Source organism: Protomyctophum bolini (assembly GCF_963924005.1).
Source record: "Protomyctophum bolini genome assembly, chromosome: 11".
Classification (NCBI taxonomy): domain Eukaryota; kingdom Metazoa; phylum Chordata; class Actinopteri; order Myctophiformes; family Myctophidae; genus Protomyctophum; species Protomyctophum bolini.
This window is the reverse complement of record NC_137872.1, coordinates 7,956,978-7,974,403: the sequence shown is the minus strand read 5'-3', so window position 1 is coordinate 7,974,403 and position 17,426 is coordinate 7,956,978. Positions and strand designations below refer to the sequence as shown.

The window sequence follows — 17,426 nt, the reverse complement described above, 5'->3', positions numbered from 1 at the left end:
TAACCTACAGCGATAACCATGGTAATATTAATACGGTACCTCCAGAACGTTCTTCTTGGATGATTTGTCTTTGAACGCCCAGCAGACGGTCGACCCTCTGAGATCCACCGTGTACTCTGGAATCTGGATACTTTTACTCTGTTAAATACACACCCAATATACCGTCTGTTACATAGTATTAAGTACCATAATACTCTGTTAAATACACATACTGTTAACCCATTCAGGGCTGAAAACAGATTCTACAAAATGTCTTCTAAAATCCTGTTTTCTGAAAACCCTATGTTTCTGTATCAGTGGTTCTCAAACTATTTCATGTGAAGGACTCCAAACATTATATGTAGTTGGCCGCCGACCCCAATCTGAAAATATGTAGTTCCAGGGGACCCTCTGAAAGAATACAAGCAGATCTACAAGCTCATAGTGCGGCACTCGGTACCGTGCTGTGACCTTCTAGATCTGCTATTTTTCAATGGCTAAAGTATATAACAGAAATGAGAGGTCGCACAACTCGTAGCCCTGATGCCAAAAAATACTTTTTATTTACGTTTCGACAAGCTAGTAGCTTTGTCGTAGTATTGCAGTATTACCGAGGTGCCACTAGGGGTCGTCTTTGGGTCTTTATGGAAGGTCAGGATCCCTCCATGCAGAACGGTCCACGACTGACCCCAGTTCTTCCTGTAAACAAACAGTTTGGTTCATGTTCTCCCCGTGTCCCCTAGGGTAGTTACCCTCAAATGTTCTCCTCGTGTCCCCTAGGGTAGTTACCCTCACATGTTATCCTCGTGTCCCCTAGGGTAGTTACCCTCACATGTTCTTCTTGTGTCCCCTAGGGTAGTTACCCTCACATGTTCTCCCCGTGTCCCCTATGGTAGGTACCCTCACATGTTCTCCCCATGTCCCCTATGGTAGGTACCCTCACATGTTCTCCCCTAGGGTAGTTACCCTCGTGTCTTCTAGGGTAGGTACCCTCACATGTTCTCCCCGTGTCCCCTAGGGTAGGTACCCTCACATGTTCTCCCCGTGTCCCCTAGGGTAGGTACCCTCACATGTTCTCCCCATGTCCCCTAGGGTAGGTACCCTCACATGTTCTCCCCGTGTCCCTGTGCGTGCATTACCTCACTCTTTTTCCATTGTCGGCGGTTTTAGTTTTGTTGAGAATACCAGCCTTCTCCAGTAGGTGGCCCTAGAGGGATAAGCAGACATTTACACTGTGATGAAGAGTGCAAACTGACTGTGAAAAGTGGACTCGTTAAGTAATCAAATGGCAGGTGTGGGGTTGCCGTGGCAATCAATTGGCTGAGGCAGGTGTGATTAGGTCCACTGGCAGAGCCTGACCAGAGCCTTTTGTGGCGGTTCTGGACAACCGTGTGTCCGACAGACTCGAGGCCGGACACTGCACTCCCTGTGGTGGTGTGGAACGCGAGTCTCGAATGTGAAGTCGGTGGGGCGAACGGTTCTCGAGTTACATGGATTACAGCCGGCATACACACACACGTACACGTACGCACGCACGTACGCACGCACGCACGCCAAACCAACCGACCAATGACACACACCCTCCACCAAGCCAGCCAGCCAATGACAGACTCTCATCAACTAAACCGACCAATCACAGACCGCCACCAGATAAACCGACCAATGACAGTCTCTCATCAACTAAACCGACAAATCACAGACCTCCACCAGACAAACCGACCAATCACGACCTCCACCACACAAACTGACCTATGACAGACCTCCACCAGACAAACCGACCAATCACAGACCTCCACCAACCAGGCCCACACCGAGCGAGCCAGACAATGACAAACCCTCCAATGGGCTTCTTTGAGGACCTACATGCTCTGCCACGCTGCGATTGGATAGATTCCTCTTCAGTTGTATCCAATTAGACTAAAGCACAAAGACAAAACAATACGCCTTGCATTGACATATGAACTCTGACCTTAATGACCTTTGATGACCTCCGACCTTATTCAGAGTGTTGTTTTCGTCGACTAAAACTAAGACGAAAAATGTTCATCGATTACTTTTTTTCACTGATGAAAACTAAGCCAAAATTAAAACTAAGCCATGATGACTAAAACCTAGACTACACATTTTGACAATTTCGTCAACAAATAAAAACTAGACTAAAATGTTAGGAAGGGACTAGTGGACAAGAGATCCAGTATAAGTAATTTTACACTTGGTTGCATGCTGGAAATAGCAGATCTACAAGCTCAGAACGTGAGCTTGTAGATCTGCTATTTTCAGCAAGTGTAAAATCAGTCATTGCGACGGCATCAAGGCCCGCCAAAATACATTTACAGATGTTTACAGACTCTGTGGTATTTCACCGTTTGGGGTGAGAACTGCTGGTGTTTTGAATGAATCTGAAACATATTACCAAACATTATGAAACATTATGAAATAATTTGAAGAACTGATACTTACTTTTTCTGGAGAGCTCGAGTCTGATAGGTTCCTCCTGTGTCTGGGAACGAACCTCTACACACACATGCACACACACGCACGCACGCACACACGCACGCACGCACGCACGCACGCACAAACAGAAAGAGACAGAGAATTATGGTATATATAATAACGAATAATGATATTGTTTCTGCTCTTTATTACAAGAATAATAAATTGTGAATAGATGAAATTTAATACATTATATTTCTGCTATTACAATGTGTATCCATGCTGTGTGTGTGTGTGTGTGTGTGTGTGTGTGTGTGTGTGTGTGTGTGTGTTATTTACATTGAATTCTCCAGGAGCCATGCTGTGTCGCCAGTTTCTCACCTTTGACCTTTCCTCTCTATCGACTCCATTTCCCACAATCCTCTGGGGCACCTGAGGCCCAGGGGCTGCAGGGAGCTGTGTGTGAGAGAGAGAGAGAGAGAGAGAGAGAGAGAGAGAGAGAGAGAGAGAGAGAGAGAGAGAGAGAGAGAGAGAGAGAGAGAGAGAGGATAGTTGTTTAGAGTTTACACTAGAGAAAGTAGGAATGCTAAAGTGTAAACACCAAAGTACAGAAACAATGTAATTCATTAGTAAACAATATCCTGAAATGATCTACTACTTATCATTGGTATTAATTAATCACATACTCATCTTTTTATCATCATCTAGCTGACCATTTAATTGCACAAAATAGACAGACAGACAGGTACCTTCCACAGTGATTTGCTTCCATCTCGTAGATAGTAGTAATTCTGCCCCCTTTCATCTACACCTTTAATCCACTACACACACACACACACACACACACACACACACACACACACACACACACACACACACACACACACAGTAAGTATATAACAGGACAAAGGGTCTACCGCGGCGGCGGTGGCTCAGGGGTAGAGTGCCTGGATGGGAACCCGCAAGGTTGCCAGTTCGAACCCGGGCTCCCCCAGAGTTACTGTCGAAGTGTCCTTGAGCAAGACACTGAACCCCTAATTGCTCCCGATGTGCTAGTTGGTGCCTTGCATGGTTTCCGCTGCCATCGGTGTATGAATGGGTGAATGTAATGCACAATCTATGTAAAGCGCCTTGGATAAAGGCGCTATATAAATGCACCATTTACCATTTACCATTTACCAACACGCCTGAAGGACACCAGATGGAGAAGGACAGAAAAGTACTGTAACTGTTGGTGTGTGTGTGTGTGTGTGTGTGTGTGTGTGTGTGTGTGTGTGTGTGTGTGTGTGTGTGTGTGCCTGTTGGTCGGTGTGTGTGTGTGTGTGTGTGTGTGTGTGTGCGTGTGTGCGCACACGCAGCAATGGCGGCACGGTGGAAACGCCGGTGGACGCCAACTTTGCTTGTTCTTTAACATCCAACAACCGCACCCGTTCTAACTACGATCGTTAATGTAGTGGGTACAGCTTTTGGAACATTTGCAACTCCTGTGGCGGTGGCTGTGTGTCAGGATATCACGTCAAGATGTACCCAGCGACGTAGTCTAATACCGGCGACCACGCTGCCCGTTGGTCCCTCCCGTGAACACTAACAGGAGAGGAGGAGAGGAGAGGCAGTGGACCCGGTGTGTGTGTGTGTGTGTGTGTGTGTGTGTGTGCGCGCGCACGCGTACCTGTTGGTGTGTGTGTATAGAAGTGTACATGGTCTTGCCCTCGCCGTCAGTGGATTGATTCCAGCCTGCTGCAGTACCAGCGCTGTCCACCAGGGGAGCTCTGGGGACACACCCTGCAACCTGCTTCACCTGCTGGATCAGACAGCATGTTATGTAGATCACTGGTTCCCTAAGTGGGGTCTGGGGACCCCCAGGGGTCCTTGAGGGAGTTCCAGGGGGTCTGGGAACCTTGACCCCAGGGGTCCTTGAGGGAGTTCCAGGGGGTCTGGGGACCCCCAGGGGTCCTTGAGGGAGTTCCAGGGGGTCCGGGGACCCCCAGGGGTCCTTGAGGGAGTTCCAGGTTGTCCCCCCAGCTAAATGATAGTTTGGAAACAAATGGACCCTTATGGGTCTGTAACTCTGACAGTGTACAAATGGAACCAAACGGACCCTATTGGGTCCATTTGTACACTCTCAGAGTTAAATTAACATAGATTTTACAACATAAATCGGGGGTCCCAGAGATAGAAATGCTATTAAATGGGGGTCCGTAAACTAATGCATGTCAAACGGGGTTGAGAATCACTGCTAGAGGCATTACAGACATCTGAGAAACAATTGGTTACAAAAATTGCAGGATAAATGTAATAATAGATAATAGATGCGTGTGCTCTGTGCGCCTGTGTGTGTGTGTGTGTGTGTGTGCTCAGTGTGCACGTGTGTGTGTGCGTGTGTGGTGTGTGTGTGCGTGCGTGGTGTATACCTGGTCAGGGTCATCAGTTGGGTAGTCTTCCTCGGGGAGGGGGGGCTGCAGAGGGCAAAGGTCAGAAAATACAAACAAATAAATAGTTTTAAATAGTTAATTAATAGATCTATTTATGACCTCTGACCTCTGTCTTCTATGTTGTGTTCTGAAGGTGGGGCTCCTGTACTGTATAGAGGTTATTATTATTATTATTATTATGGCTGCTTTACTGTATAGACGTCAGGCTATATTATTATTATTATCATTATAATTATCACTACTATTATTATTATTATTATGAAGGTGGGGCTGCTGTACTGTATATACGTCAGGCTATATTACTGTACTGCATAGACGTCAGGCTATATTACGCAGCGTGCAATTTACGTGAAATCTTGAGGCTGAGGAATATATCCCACCCTTTTCACATTGGCCTATTATAGCGCCACCAGGAGGCCACAATTAAGTTACAACCTGACCTGCCCTGGTGGAGACCTGCATGTGCCCCGAGGGGCACTTTATCTAGTTTGTATTGTGTTCTAATGGCTGGCACGGGTCGCTGTGGCAATTAGGCCTTGTGTGTGTGTGTGTGTGTGTGTGTGTGTGTGTGTGTGTGTGTGTGTGTGTGTGTGTGTGTGTGTGTGTGTGTGTGCGCGTGCTGAGTGTTTCTGTGTCATATTACATAGATTACAGACTAGTTGGTCTGACGAGCTGGGAAGTCGAACTGGGAAAAATGAATGAATAAATAATGTGTTAATTAGGCCTATTGTTAGTATTGTAAATGTACATTTTAGAACCTCCTGTACCGAACTGGTCTGTTTAAACTAGTGACTCTGCTGCCCTCTGCTGTCTGTGAGGTGTCACTGTTATTGGCACTGGCCTCATAATTCAATTGGATTCAGATCAACCGATTCCAGTAGAAAATATAAAATGTTAAAGATTTTTATAGAAAATAAAAAATAAACAGCATTACCCCCATTTAATGGCATTTCCATAGCTATCTCTGGGACCCCCAATTTATATTGTAAGTTAATTTAACTCTGAGAGTGTACAATGGGTCCCCACAGTGTTGACTACATATTGGGGTCCCACAGAGCTCTACACTAAGCCCCCTCCTTTTTTTCCATGATCTAGTTAACAGTTTAATGGCCCATGACGTATCACCGTCAAGTGCACAGTCATGTGCCCGAGACGGAGATTGATTCATCTCCGTCAAATTAGTGATATCAAGACCGGTCGCATCGCGATCCACAGCCTAGATGTGCTTGTTGCGCAATCCTCGGTGTTGCACAACAGTGACTCGTCATCGAAAATGATCAAATAAAGATAACCTTGAACCTTGTAGATCTGCTATTGCAGCTTGTAGATCTGCTATTGCTTTATTGAGTGGACGACCCAATAAAGCATTACACTTGTTTACAAGAGGGTCCACCTTTTTTATATATATATATAATTTTTATCCCACGATTTTGTAACCCATTTTTCACCCCTGTGTCAATTATCTAATGTGATCCTCATGGGCTCTACAACCCATGGGGACATGGGGAGAGCAACGGACTTGAACTCATGCTTCCTTCATGCCTGAGTGTCCAAGTTGCTCCTTTACACCTGACAGGGGGGAGTTTCCCTGGTTGGACGTAGCACGTCCATCAGGCGCCCCGGCTGGCCAGGGGGAGGCAGTTTAGAGACCAGGATTACTGCATGGTTTTTGTGAGGGACACGGGGAGAACATGCACACTGAAAGACCCTTTCGCCTACCCCTCCTCGGGTATGGGCACTGATGACGCGGAGGAGGAAACACGCCGCCAGTGCCCACAGCACTGTAGTGCACTATATGGTGAGTGAGTGAGTGAGTGAGTGAGTGAGTGAGTGAGTGCGTGTGTGTGCTCGTGCGTGCGTGCGTTTATTGTACACACCGGTTCCTGTCTTGGTTCCTGGTTGGTGGGTGTGGTCGTGATGTCACTGGGGGGCGGGGCTAACCAGGATGTGAGTCCAGATGCATGGTTGTAGTAAAACAACCTTCCTGATGACTCATCCACACACACACTCCACCCCTAACACACACACACACACACACACACACACACACACACACACACACACACGTACACAACGTACACACACACACACACACACACACGGTTACCACAGGGATAAACATTTTATTTAACGTACATTCAAACCTGGATAGTTGGAGCGGCTCTCAGAAATATATATATAAATATATATATAAATCCAACGCTGACCAAAGTGACTGAAAACAAATATATTTAGTCAGGATCTTTTTTTTTGCGGGTTGCTGAGGAGGACGTAGGAATAAAAACACCCAGTGGTTTCCTTGTGTCCTCCTTAGCAACCCGGCAGAATTGATTGATTGAAGTATTTATTAACAGTTTGCAGAATTACAGTACATTTCAAGCACAACTCAACAGAAAGACTGTTAACTGTGAGTGGACGACACCATAAAGCATTAAGACTTGTTTACAAGAGGGTCCACCTTGTTCAAAGTTGTATCACGACTTATTCCCCAGATTCATAAACACAAGACATCAGTCTGTAAAATACACAAAGATGGTCCAGAAATATCACACTTTCACAGACAGACAGACAGACAGACAGACAGGCAGACAGACAGACAGACAGACAGACAGACAGACAGACAGACAGACAGACAGACAGGCAGGCAGGCAGGCAGGCAGGCAGGCAGGCAGGCAGACGTGGGAGATTCTCTCATCAAAGCTAAAGGTGTTCGATCCTGAATAAATATGGCCTGGGCCGGCCTAGCGGTCCGACAGCGCACACACACACAGAGCAGTCTGTACCTGTACAGGAGAGTGGGCGGAGCCGGACTGTTCCACGTCCTCCTGGAGGGCGGGGGGGTGTGTCCAGGTGGTACGACCCGTCACAGGGTGATGATAGAACTCCTTACCGCTGTCCTTATCTGTAAACACCTGAGACACACACACACACACACACACATATACATTAACATTGATTTTACAATATAAATTGGGTAGAAGAATCAGAATCAAACTTTATTGTCACATGCAGGCTCATCATTGCAGTTAAAAGAAAGACACAAAGTGCATAGTACATGACTAATCTACATGGTAGGCTACAATATGTATGCATATACAAATAATTAAATAATAGTGATGTAGCCTATGTGTATATATAAAGTAGTCTCTACTAAAAGGAGACCAATTCAGTTCAGTCTGTGCGGTGTCACCAGTCCTAGTTCTTGTTCAGCAGTCTAATTGTTGACAAGTAGAAACTGTTTGACATGCATTAGTCTACGGACCTCCATTTAATTTATATTGTAAAATCAATGTTAATTGACCCATAAGGGTCCATTTGGTTCCATTTGTACACTCAGAGTTACAGACACATAAGGGTCCATTTGGTTCCATTTGTACACTCTCAGAGTTACAGACCCATAAGGGTCCATTTGTACACTCTCAGAGTTACAGACCCATAAGGGTCCATTTGTACACTCTCAGAGTTACAGACCCATAAGGGTCCATTTGTACACTCTCAGAGTTACAGACCCATAAGGTTCCATTTGGACACTCTCAGAGTTACAGACCCATACGGGTCCATTTGGTTCCAAATTATCATTTAGCTGGGGACCCCCTGGAACTCCCTCAAGGACCCCTGGGGGTCCCCGGACCCCCTGGAACTGCCCGGACCCCACCATTGGGTAAAAACCTGTCCTGAAAGGGTTAACTTTAGTACCTGCCATCCTTCCCGAGGGCTGAGCGGAGAGTCTGATTGGCTGATCACACTGGGGGTGGGACTTATGACATTGGAGGAGGAGCCGGAGACTGATGATTGGTCCGGAGAGGAGGAGGGGGCAGCGGCGTCAGGGGCATGGTGGCCAATGGCAGAGGACGACATGGTCACATGGTCCGGTTGGCTCCGCCTCCTCAGGTTGCTGACGTTAGCATAGATGGGCGTAGCCTATGAGAGGGAGACGGACAGGTCACTCATCCAATCAGAGAGATGCATTTTACATGTAACAGGGTGTCTGGGCTTCAGGCTTTAGGCAGGCATGTTAAAACAACCAATATTCTGCACAGCAAAATAACAATAATACAAATATAATAACACTCTAAAAAGAGGACTTCAGAGAAAATATACACAACAACACATGATAAAACAAACATTTTTGAAGGAAACAAATGGAGAGCATTTGGGTTTTAAAAACACAAAGTTTAACTTTCTCCACCTCAACATTCTGATCTGTTTAAAAACACAAAGTCTAACTTTCTCCACCTCAACATTCTGATCTGTTTAAAAACACAAAGTCTAACTTTCTCTACCTCAACATTCTGATCTGTTTAAAAACACAAAGTCTAACTTTCTCCACCTGAAGATTCTGATATGTTTATAAACACAAAGTTTAACTTTCTCCACCTCAACATTCTGATCCTTTTATATACACAAAGTTTAACTTTCTCCACCTGAAGATTCTGATATGTTTATAAACACAAAGTTTAACTTTCTCCACCTCAACATTCTGATCCTTTTATATACACAAAGTTTAACTTTCTCCACCTCAACATTCTGATCCGTTTATAAACACAAAGTTTAACTTTCTCCACCTCAACATTCTGATCCGTTTATAAACACAAAGTTTAACTTTCTCCACCTCAACATTCTGATCTGTTTATAAACACAAAGTCTAACTTTCTCCACCTCAACATTCTGATCTGTTTATAAACACAAAGTTTAACTTTCTCCACCTGAAGATTCTGATCTGTTTATAAACACAAAGTCTAACTTTCTCCACCTCAACATTCTGATCCTTTTATATACACAAAGTTTAACTTTCTCCACCTGAAGATTCTGATATGTTTATAAACACAAAGTTTAACTTTCTCCACCTCAACATTCTGATCTGTTTATAAACACAAAGTTTAACTTTCTCCACCTCAACATTCTGAGAAACTAAGAAAGGAAATATATTTTAGTCAGAAATATATCCCTCTCACTATCACCTGCAGTACACCAGTGTTCCCACAAGAGGGCAGTGAGACTCCATGTAAAAGACAACTGCATAGTGTATACAAATAAACCCACACACTGGGTTCATCTCTCTAAGGGGGTCCCTGCTTCATCTCTCTAAGGGGGGTCCCTGCTCCATCTCTCTAAGGGGGTCCCTGCTTCATCTCTCTAAGGGGGTCCCTGCTTCATCTCTCTAAGGGGGTCCCTGCTTCATCTCTCTAAGGGGGGTCCCTGCTTCATCTCTCTAAGGGGGTCCCTGCTCCATCTCTCTAAGGGGGGTCCCTGCTCCATCTCATAAGGGGTCCCTGCTTCATCTCTCTAAGGGGGGTCCCTGCTTTATCTCTGTAAGGGGGTCCCTGCTTCATCTCTCTAAGGGGTCCCTGCTTCATCTCTCTAAGGGGGTCCCTGCTTCATCTCTCTAAGGGGGTCCCTGCTTCATCTCTCTAAGGGGGGTCCCTGCTTCATCTCTCTAAGGGGGGTCCCTGCTTCATCTCTCTAAGGGGGTCCCTGCTTCATCTCTCTAAGCCTCTAAGGGGTCCCTGCTCCATCTCTCTAAGGGGGTCCCTGCTTCATCTCTCTAAGGGGTCCCTGCTTCATCTCTCTAAGGGGGTCCCTGCTTCATCTCTCTAAGGGGGTCCCTGCTCCATCTCTCTAAGGGGGGTCCCTGCTCCATCTCATAAGGGGTCCCTGCTTCATCTCTCTAAGGGGGTCCCTGCTCCATCTCTCTAAGGGGGTCCCTGCTCCATCTCTCTAAGGGGGTCCCTGCTCCATCTCTCTAAGGGGTCCCTGCTCCATCTCTCTAAGGGGGTCCCTGGACTAACCAACATTGAATACTGTAGGTCTATTATTCAACTGAACCAAACATTGTAAAATGTTTTCACACTTTTACAAACAAACAAACAAATAAACAAATAGAACTCAACAACCAAGGCAACAGCCAATCAGCATCAAATACACTCAACATAGATGATGGCATTAATCAAACTTTAAATGAGTTTAAATGTGTTTACCTGTTAGTTCCAGACCGTGTGTTTACCTGTTAGCATGTTGCTAATGCTCAAGACTCTACTACACTACACCTCCTGTCTGTCTCTGTGTGTGTGTGTGTGTGTGTGTGTGTGTGTGTGCATTTGCGTGTGTGCATGTGCGCGCATACAGAGAGAGAGAGAGAGAGAGAGAGAGAGAAAGAAGGGGGAGGAGTTAGCTCGATCACCTGTGTGTCAGTTAACCCTTACCTGTCCATACAGGTAATAAGAGCTGAAACATGATCAACCAAACACACACACACACACACATGCACACACACACACACACACACACACACACACACACACACACACACACACACACACACACACACACACACACACACACACATGTTGACAGGCGGGAGGAGCCGGGATTCGAACCGCCGACCGACCCACGGCCCGCTTTACCTCCTGAGCCCCAAAAACGGCAGATCTACAAGATCACACCACGTGTCACAAACTGTACAGCGTCTCAGTAGACATAGAATAGCAGATATACAAGATCACACAGCGTGTCACAAGTCAAAGTAAATACCACTGCATACTGTGAAATACAATGAAATGTACCCATTCTGCATACTGTGAAATACAATGAAATGTACCCATTCTGCATACTGTGAAATACAATGAAATGTACCCATTCTGCATACTGTGAAATACAATGAAATGTATACCCATTCTGCATACTGTGAAATACAATGAAATGTAACCATTCTACATACTGTGAAATATAATGAAATGTACCCATTCTACATACTGTGAAATATAATGAAATGTACCCATTCTACATTCTGTGAAATATAATGAAATTTACCCATTCTACATACTGTGAAATATAATGAAATGTACCCATTCTACATACTGTGAAATATAATGAAATGTACCCATTCTACATACTGTGAAATATAATGAAATGTACCCATTCTACATTCTGTGAAATATAATGAAATGTACCCATTCTACATACTGTGAAATATAATGAAATGTACCCACTCTACATACTGTGAATACAATTAACAATCAATCAATCAATCAATCAATCTAAGACTCTTTTGAACAACATAACAAGTGTTCAATAGCTTTCACTGTGAACTGTAGTGTCAGAGTCTGGCCACCAGGAGTCACTGTAGAGACACATATAAAACATTCTAACCTACTTCCTGATCGACTTTCTTCACAGTAACAACTTTTTTGAAGAGTTCACATAACCAAATGGACCGTAACTCTGACACAGTGTGTGTATGTGATGTGTGTGTGTGTGTGTGTGTGTGTGTGTGTGTGTGTGTGTGTGTGTGTGTGTGTGCGCGTGTGCACGTGTGTGTTGTGTGTGTGCGTGTGCATTGTGTGTGTGCGTGTGCATTGTGTGTGTGTGTGTTGTATGTGTGCGTGTGCATTGTGTGTGCGTGTGCACGTACGTGCGTGTGCACGTGTGTGTTCCTTTCAGAGGAAACAGTCGTATCTGTTGTACTTCCTGCTTCCTGCGTAGCCTCACAGCACTTCCTGTCTGGCTGGCCCTGAACCCAGTTCACTTCCTGTTGATGACATCACAGGTTAACCTGTCTGTCTGCCTGCCTGCCTGCCTGCCTGCCTGCCTGCCTGCCTGCCTGCCTGTCTGTCTGTCTGCCTGCTTGCCTGCCTGCATGCATGCCTGCCTGCCTGCATGCATGCCTGCCTGTCTGCCTGTCTGCCTGTCTGCCTGCATGCCTGCCTGCCTGCCTGCGTGAATGTGACCAGAGAGAGGTAAAACCAGACCTGGGTCTCGGCATCATTAGGATCACTTTTCTCCACTGGAGTCGGACTCGGAACCGGAACTGGATCTGTATCTGGACTCTGTGTGGTCGCTGTGGTCAACGCTCTGGTCGCTGCGGCAACGCCTGAGAGCAGCGCCTCCACGTCGATGTTGAGATCCTCGATGGACTCGTAGATGTGACACTAAAGTAATAGATTACATCACACATTACATCATAGATGTGACACTAAAGTAATAAAATGGAAAATCCCGACTCTCGACTTTTCTCTCCATATGATTTAAAGATGATAGACACTTTAGACTTTACCATTGCTCTGGCAAGTCCTGCACAGAAAATAATAGCAGAGTCAGACCTATAGAAGTGTAAATAATAGCAGAGTCAGACCTATAGAAGTGTAAATAATAGCAGAGTCAGACCTATAGAAGTGTAAATAATAGCAGAGTCAGACCTATAGAAGTGTAAATACTAGCAAAGTCAGACCTATAGAAGTGTAAATAATAGCAGAGTCAGACCTATAGAAGTGTAAATAATAGCAGAGTCAGACCTATAGAAGTGTAAATACTAGCAAAGTCAGACCTATAGAAGTGTCCAGTGTCCACAGTGAGCTTGTAGAGTGGCTATATTTTATAGTTATAATTTAGGCTAATAAAATTTCACACGCACACATTGTCGGCATGCAGGCACAGTGACAAATGCAGTCAAGGGTGTGCCCTTCATTACCTAAACAGGAGAGCTATTATATGCGCACGGCGACCCACTGTATACTTTCTTCTCACCTTTCATACCTCTCTCTCTCTCTCTCTCTCTCTCTCTCTCCCCTCCATGACCATGAAATGGAGAGCAAAATACAGCACGAGAATATAGTTTCACATGGCTATGTGAGAGGTACTCTTCTGGCATCTCCATTACCTTTATCCAAATGAATTGCCACCGAATTCTTAATGTTTTTCCTTGTCTTTTATGGGCACAGCTGCTTGCTTTTATTGTGTTTCTGAATGTTCTCGGTTCTCATAGCCTGCATATCTCCACGTGCTGAAAATAGCTGATCTACAAGCTAACAACGCGTCGCGTCTGTGAGCTTGTGAAAGCTGCCATATCTGCGCGGCACCCAGAGCTGCTATTTTGAAAGAAATCCGCTGATTGTGTTAAGGAGGGCATCGCGGACGCCATCTTGAAGCTTTTCCTAAGCCTTTAGTATTGCTATTTTTAGCACGCCCAATACCACAAAGTGTCCCTAAACCACATTACCGTTTTCTCCTCGACCAGAACCTCCTCCTCGACTTCAGGCTTCAGGTCAGGGTCTTCAGGCTGTGGAGACCTGGAGCTGTCAGGACCTTCTGTGGGTTTGAGGGACGACGGGGAGCTTTCAGGACCTTCTGGTGGTCTGATGGACGGGGAGATCGAGTCCCTGGCCGGTGGCGCTGGTTCCATCGATGGTACCGACATCCCTGGCATGTCTGGCACCGCTGGCACCACGGGTACAGATTGCACCGACGATGGTACGACCGATGGTGGAACCACAGGCGGTACCGTTTGCGTGACTAGCGCCGATGGCACTTCAACTGGTACTGGCGCCGGTGACACTGGTACCGCTGGAACCGCTGGAACCGCTGGAACCGAGGGCATTACAGGGACAATGGCTGGCACAGATGGAACTGCTGGCACATCTGGAAAAGCTGGAACAGTGGGTAAATATGGCATCTCCGGAGCGACGGGAGTCTCCACGGCGATGGGGTGGGAGTGGTTTCGTAGGGGCACGGTGGGAGGAGTCACCGGGGAGAGGCTGCCTCTCCTCTCCACGTTCGTACTAGTCCTTGATGAACCCGACACCGCCACCGCCATGTTTGTAGTCCTTCCAGCCACCGTTGTAGTCCTAGAGTCCATGTTTGTAGTCCATTGTGGTTCCGACACAGCGGCTCCGATGGTGTCGTCGACGGCGTCGACAGCGGGATAGTCTCCGCCCCCTCCCGGGGGGAGGGGGAGGGGCTCCAGGGGGACGCCGAACGTGGACATGCGGTTCTCCGTGCGACGGCGACTACCGGCCTCGGTTCGAACCCGGATGGTCACCTCGTCGCCCGCTTTTACTCTGGAGCTGCTCTTACTGGAAACACCTTCATCCCTGAACACACCATCATCATTACATCATCATCATCATCATCATCATCATCAATAATCTACAATGTATTCATTTATCAGACGCTCTTAACCCATTCAGGGCAGGGGGCGCACGCACGCACGCTTTTGGTTCTGCACTAATTAGACCCCACATTTATAAGGGTGTTAATTTGTACCTGTGAGAGGAGGTCTTCGGTCCCGGGGCTGGGACGGGCACCGCTACGGACACCGGGATGGTACCGGCTTCCACAGAGGTCACCGAGGGGGTCGTCACAGAGGTCACGGGGGTCATCCCAGGGGTCAAGGGGTCAAGGTCCAGGGGGGAGGGGGGGTCCCCGGGCAGCTCCCGCACGTATTTGGCGGGGATATAAAAGGGGCGTGCCAGGGGCGTGTCCCCTTTGGTCACGTGCCACCAGTGGTCGTTGGTCTTGGCCAATAGCACGTAGCGCTCGTTGGCTTTGATTGACACCAGCGCTCCGTCCCGCCCCTCGTACTCGTACGGGAACTCCACCAGGACAAATCCCACGCCTGGGGAGGTACAGAGAAATATATATATAAGGAACAATCCCACGCCTGGAAAGTTACAGAGAAATATATATATCAGGAACAATCCCATGCCTGGAAAGTTACAGAGAAATATATTTATATATATATATATATAAAGAACAATCCCACGCCTGGAAAGTAACAAAGAAATAAGGAACAATCCCACGCCTGGAAAGTTACAAAAAAAATATATAAGGAACAATCCCACGCCTGGAAAGTTACAGATAAGGAACAATCCCACGCCTGGAAAGTAAAACAAAATAAAAATAAAATATCACACCTGTGTGAAGTGAGGGGCGCTCTTATCTTCTTACAACATCAATTACAACATAATGTTTGTTTAAGTCCTTGTCTATGTCTCTGCTACACTATAGCGCCACCATCAGGCTGTGAGCCACTCTGCTACACTATAGCGCCACCATCAGGCTGAGGCTGTGAGCCACTCTGCTACACTATAGCGCCACCATCAGGCTGAGGCTGTGAGCCACTCTGCTACACTATAGCGCCACCATCAGGCTGTGAGCCACTCTGCTACACTATAGCGCCACCATCAGGCTGTGAGCCACTCTGCTACACTATAGCGCCACCATCAGGCTGTGAGCCACTCTGCTACACTATAGCGCCACCATCAGGCTGTGAGCCACTCTGCTACACTATAGCGCCACCATCAGGCTGCGAGCCACTCTGCTACACTATAGCGCCACCATCAGGCTGTGATCCACTCTGCTACACTATAGCGCCACCATCAGGCTGTGAGCCACTCTGCTACACTATAGCGCCACCATCAGGCTGTGAGCCACTCTGCTACACTACAGCGCCACCATCAGGCTGTGAGCCACTCTGCTACACTATAGCGCCACCATCAGGCTGTGAGCCACTCTGCTACACTATAGCGCCACCATCAGGCTGTGAGCCACTCTGCTACACTATAGCGCCACCATCAGGCTGTGAGCCGGTAGTGGGGGACTCACCTCCAGTCAGCAAGGAGGACGTCATCATCATCGCTATGACATCCACAGGACACGCTGCCTTGTCAGGACAGGCCACGCCCCTCGGCCAGCACGATTGGGCCTTTCAGAAGGTCAAGGGTCGAAGTCAGGAGTCCTGGGGGGAGGGGGGGGGGGGGGGGAGAGGGGGTGTGTCAACTGGTCATTATAAGATTGCAGGCAGGCAGGCAGGCAGGCAGGCAGCCAGGCAGGCAGGCAGGCAGGCAGGCAGGCAGACAGACAGACAGACAGACAGACAGACAGACAGACAGACAGACAGACAGACAGGCATTATGAATATCAGCTGTTTGGACATGTCAGATGATGATGATGTCAACAACTGATTACTCCACACAAAAGAGGAAGGAAATGTGTGTCTTATGGTTTTACATGGCAGAGGAGAGAGGGGGGGAGGGGGAGAGAGAGAGGGAGAGAGAGGAGGAGAGGGGGAGAGAGAGGGGGAGAGGGGGGGTGGAGGTATGACAGGTATGTGTGTCATGTCGGTACAAGTCACACACACACACACACACACACACACACACACACACACACACTATGCATTGTCTATTTTAAGACAGCAGATCTACAAGCTCACAACGCGGTGTGAGCTTGTAGATCGGCCATTTTCAAAACAATCTTGAACAAAAAATGTGGAATCACACACACACATTCACAGACCTTTACATACAGTAGACTGCATTACATTCACCCATTCACACACACATTCACACACCTTTACATAGACTGTGCATTACATTGACCCATTCACACACCTTTACATACAATTTACAATTTAGGCAGGCATTTAGCAGACACTCTTGATCCAGAGCGACTTACATTAAGCAAAAACACTCTCTCCCCATGCCTTCATGGTGGAGACAATAAAACATACTCTCTCCCCATACCTTCATGGTGGAGACAATAAAACATACTATCTCCCCATGCCTTCAGCCTGGTGGAGACAATAAAACATATACTCTCTCCCCATGCCTTCATGGTGGAGACAATAAAACATACTCTCTCCCCATGCCTTTGTGGTGGAGACAATAAAACATACTCTCCATGCCTTCATGGTGGAGACAATAAAACATACTCTCTCCCGTCTCCCCATGCCTTTATGGTGGAGACAATAAAACATACTCTCTCCCCATGCCTTCATGGTGGAGACAATAAAACATACTCTCTCCC

The 17,426-nt window shown here is 46.9% G+C and overlaps 1 protein-coding gene across 6 annotated transcripts in view; it reads right to left on the bottom strand.

The window, feature by feature from the left end:
- The window catches only part of arhgap27l (Rho GTPase activating protein 27, like), a 29,047-nt gene that overhangs the window by 6,797 nt on the left and 4,824 nt on the right, over positions 1 to 17,426 (bottom strand). Inside the window, exons 2-17 of one of the 6 annotated variants that reach the window (XM_080776739.1) lie at positions 16,224 to 16,356; positions 14,883 to 15,234; positions 13,840 to 14,710; positions 12,593 to 12,772; positions 8,541 to 8,765; positions 7,628 to 7,756; positions 6,722 to 6,859; positions 4,824 to 4,868; positions 4,082 to 4,213; positions 3,162 to 3,233; positions 2,752 to 2,868; positions 2,440 to 2,493; positions 1,843 to 1,896; positions 1,119 to 1,186; positions 591 to 678; positions 40 to 138 (exon numbers count right to left, since the gene is read on the bottom strand). In XM_080776739.1, coding sequence (XP_080632865.1) covers positions 40 to 138; positions 591 to 678; positions 1,119 to 1,186; positions 1,843 to 1,896; positions 2,440 to 2,493; positions 2,752 to 2,868; positions 3,162 to 3,233; positions 4,082 to 4,213; positions 4,824 to 4,868; positions 6,722 to 6,859; positions 7,628 to 7,756; positions 8,541 to 8,765; positions 12,593 to 12,772; positions 13,840 to 14,710; positions 14,883 to 15,234; positions 16,224 to 16,254 — 2,655 coding nt within the window. In that variant the 5' untranslated portion in view covers positions 16,255 to 16,356. The remainder of the gene's footprint in view (positions 1 to 39; positions 139 to 590; positions 679 to 1,118; positions 1,187 to 1,842; positions 1,897 to 2,439; positions 2,494 to 2,751; positions 2,869 to 3,161; positions 3,234 to 4,081; positions 4,214 to 4,823; positions 4,869 to 6,721; positions 6,860 to 7,627; positions 7,757 to 8,540; positions 8,766 to 12,592; positions 12,773 to 13,839; positions 14,711 to 14,882; positions 15,235 to 16,223; positions 16,357 to 17,426) is intronic. The other 5 variants (XM_080776741.1, XM_080776740.1, XM_080776743.1 and 2 more) reach the window with 5 other exon arrangements.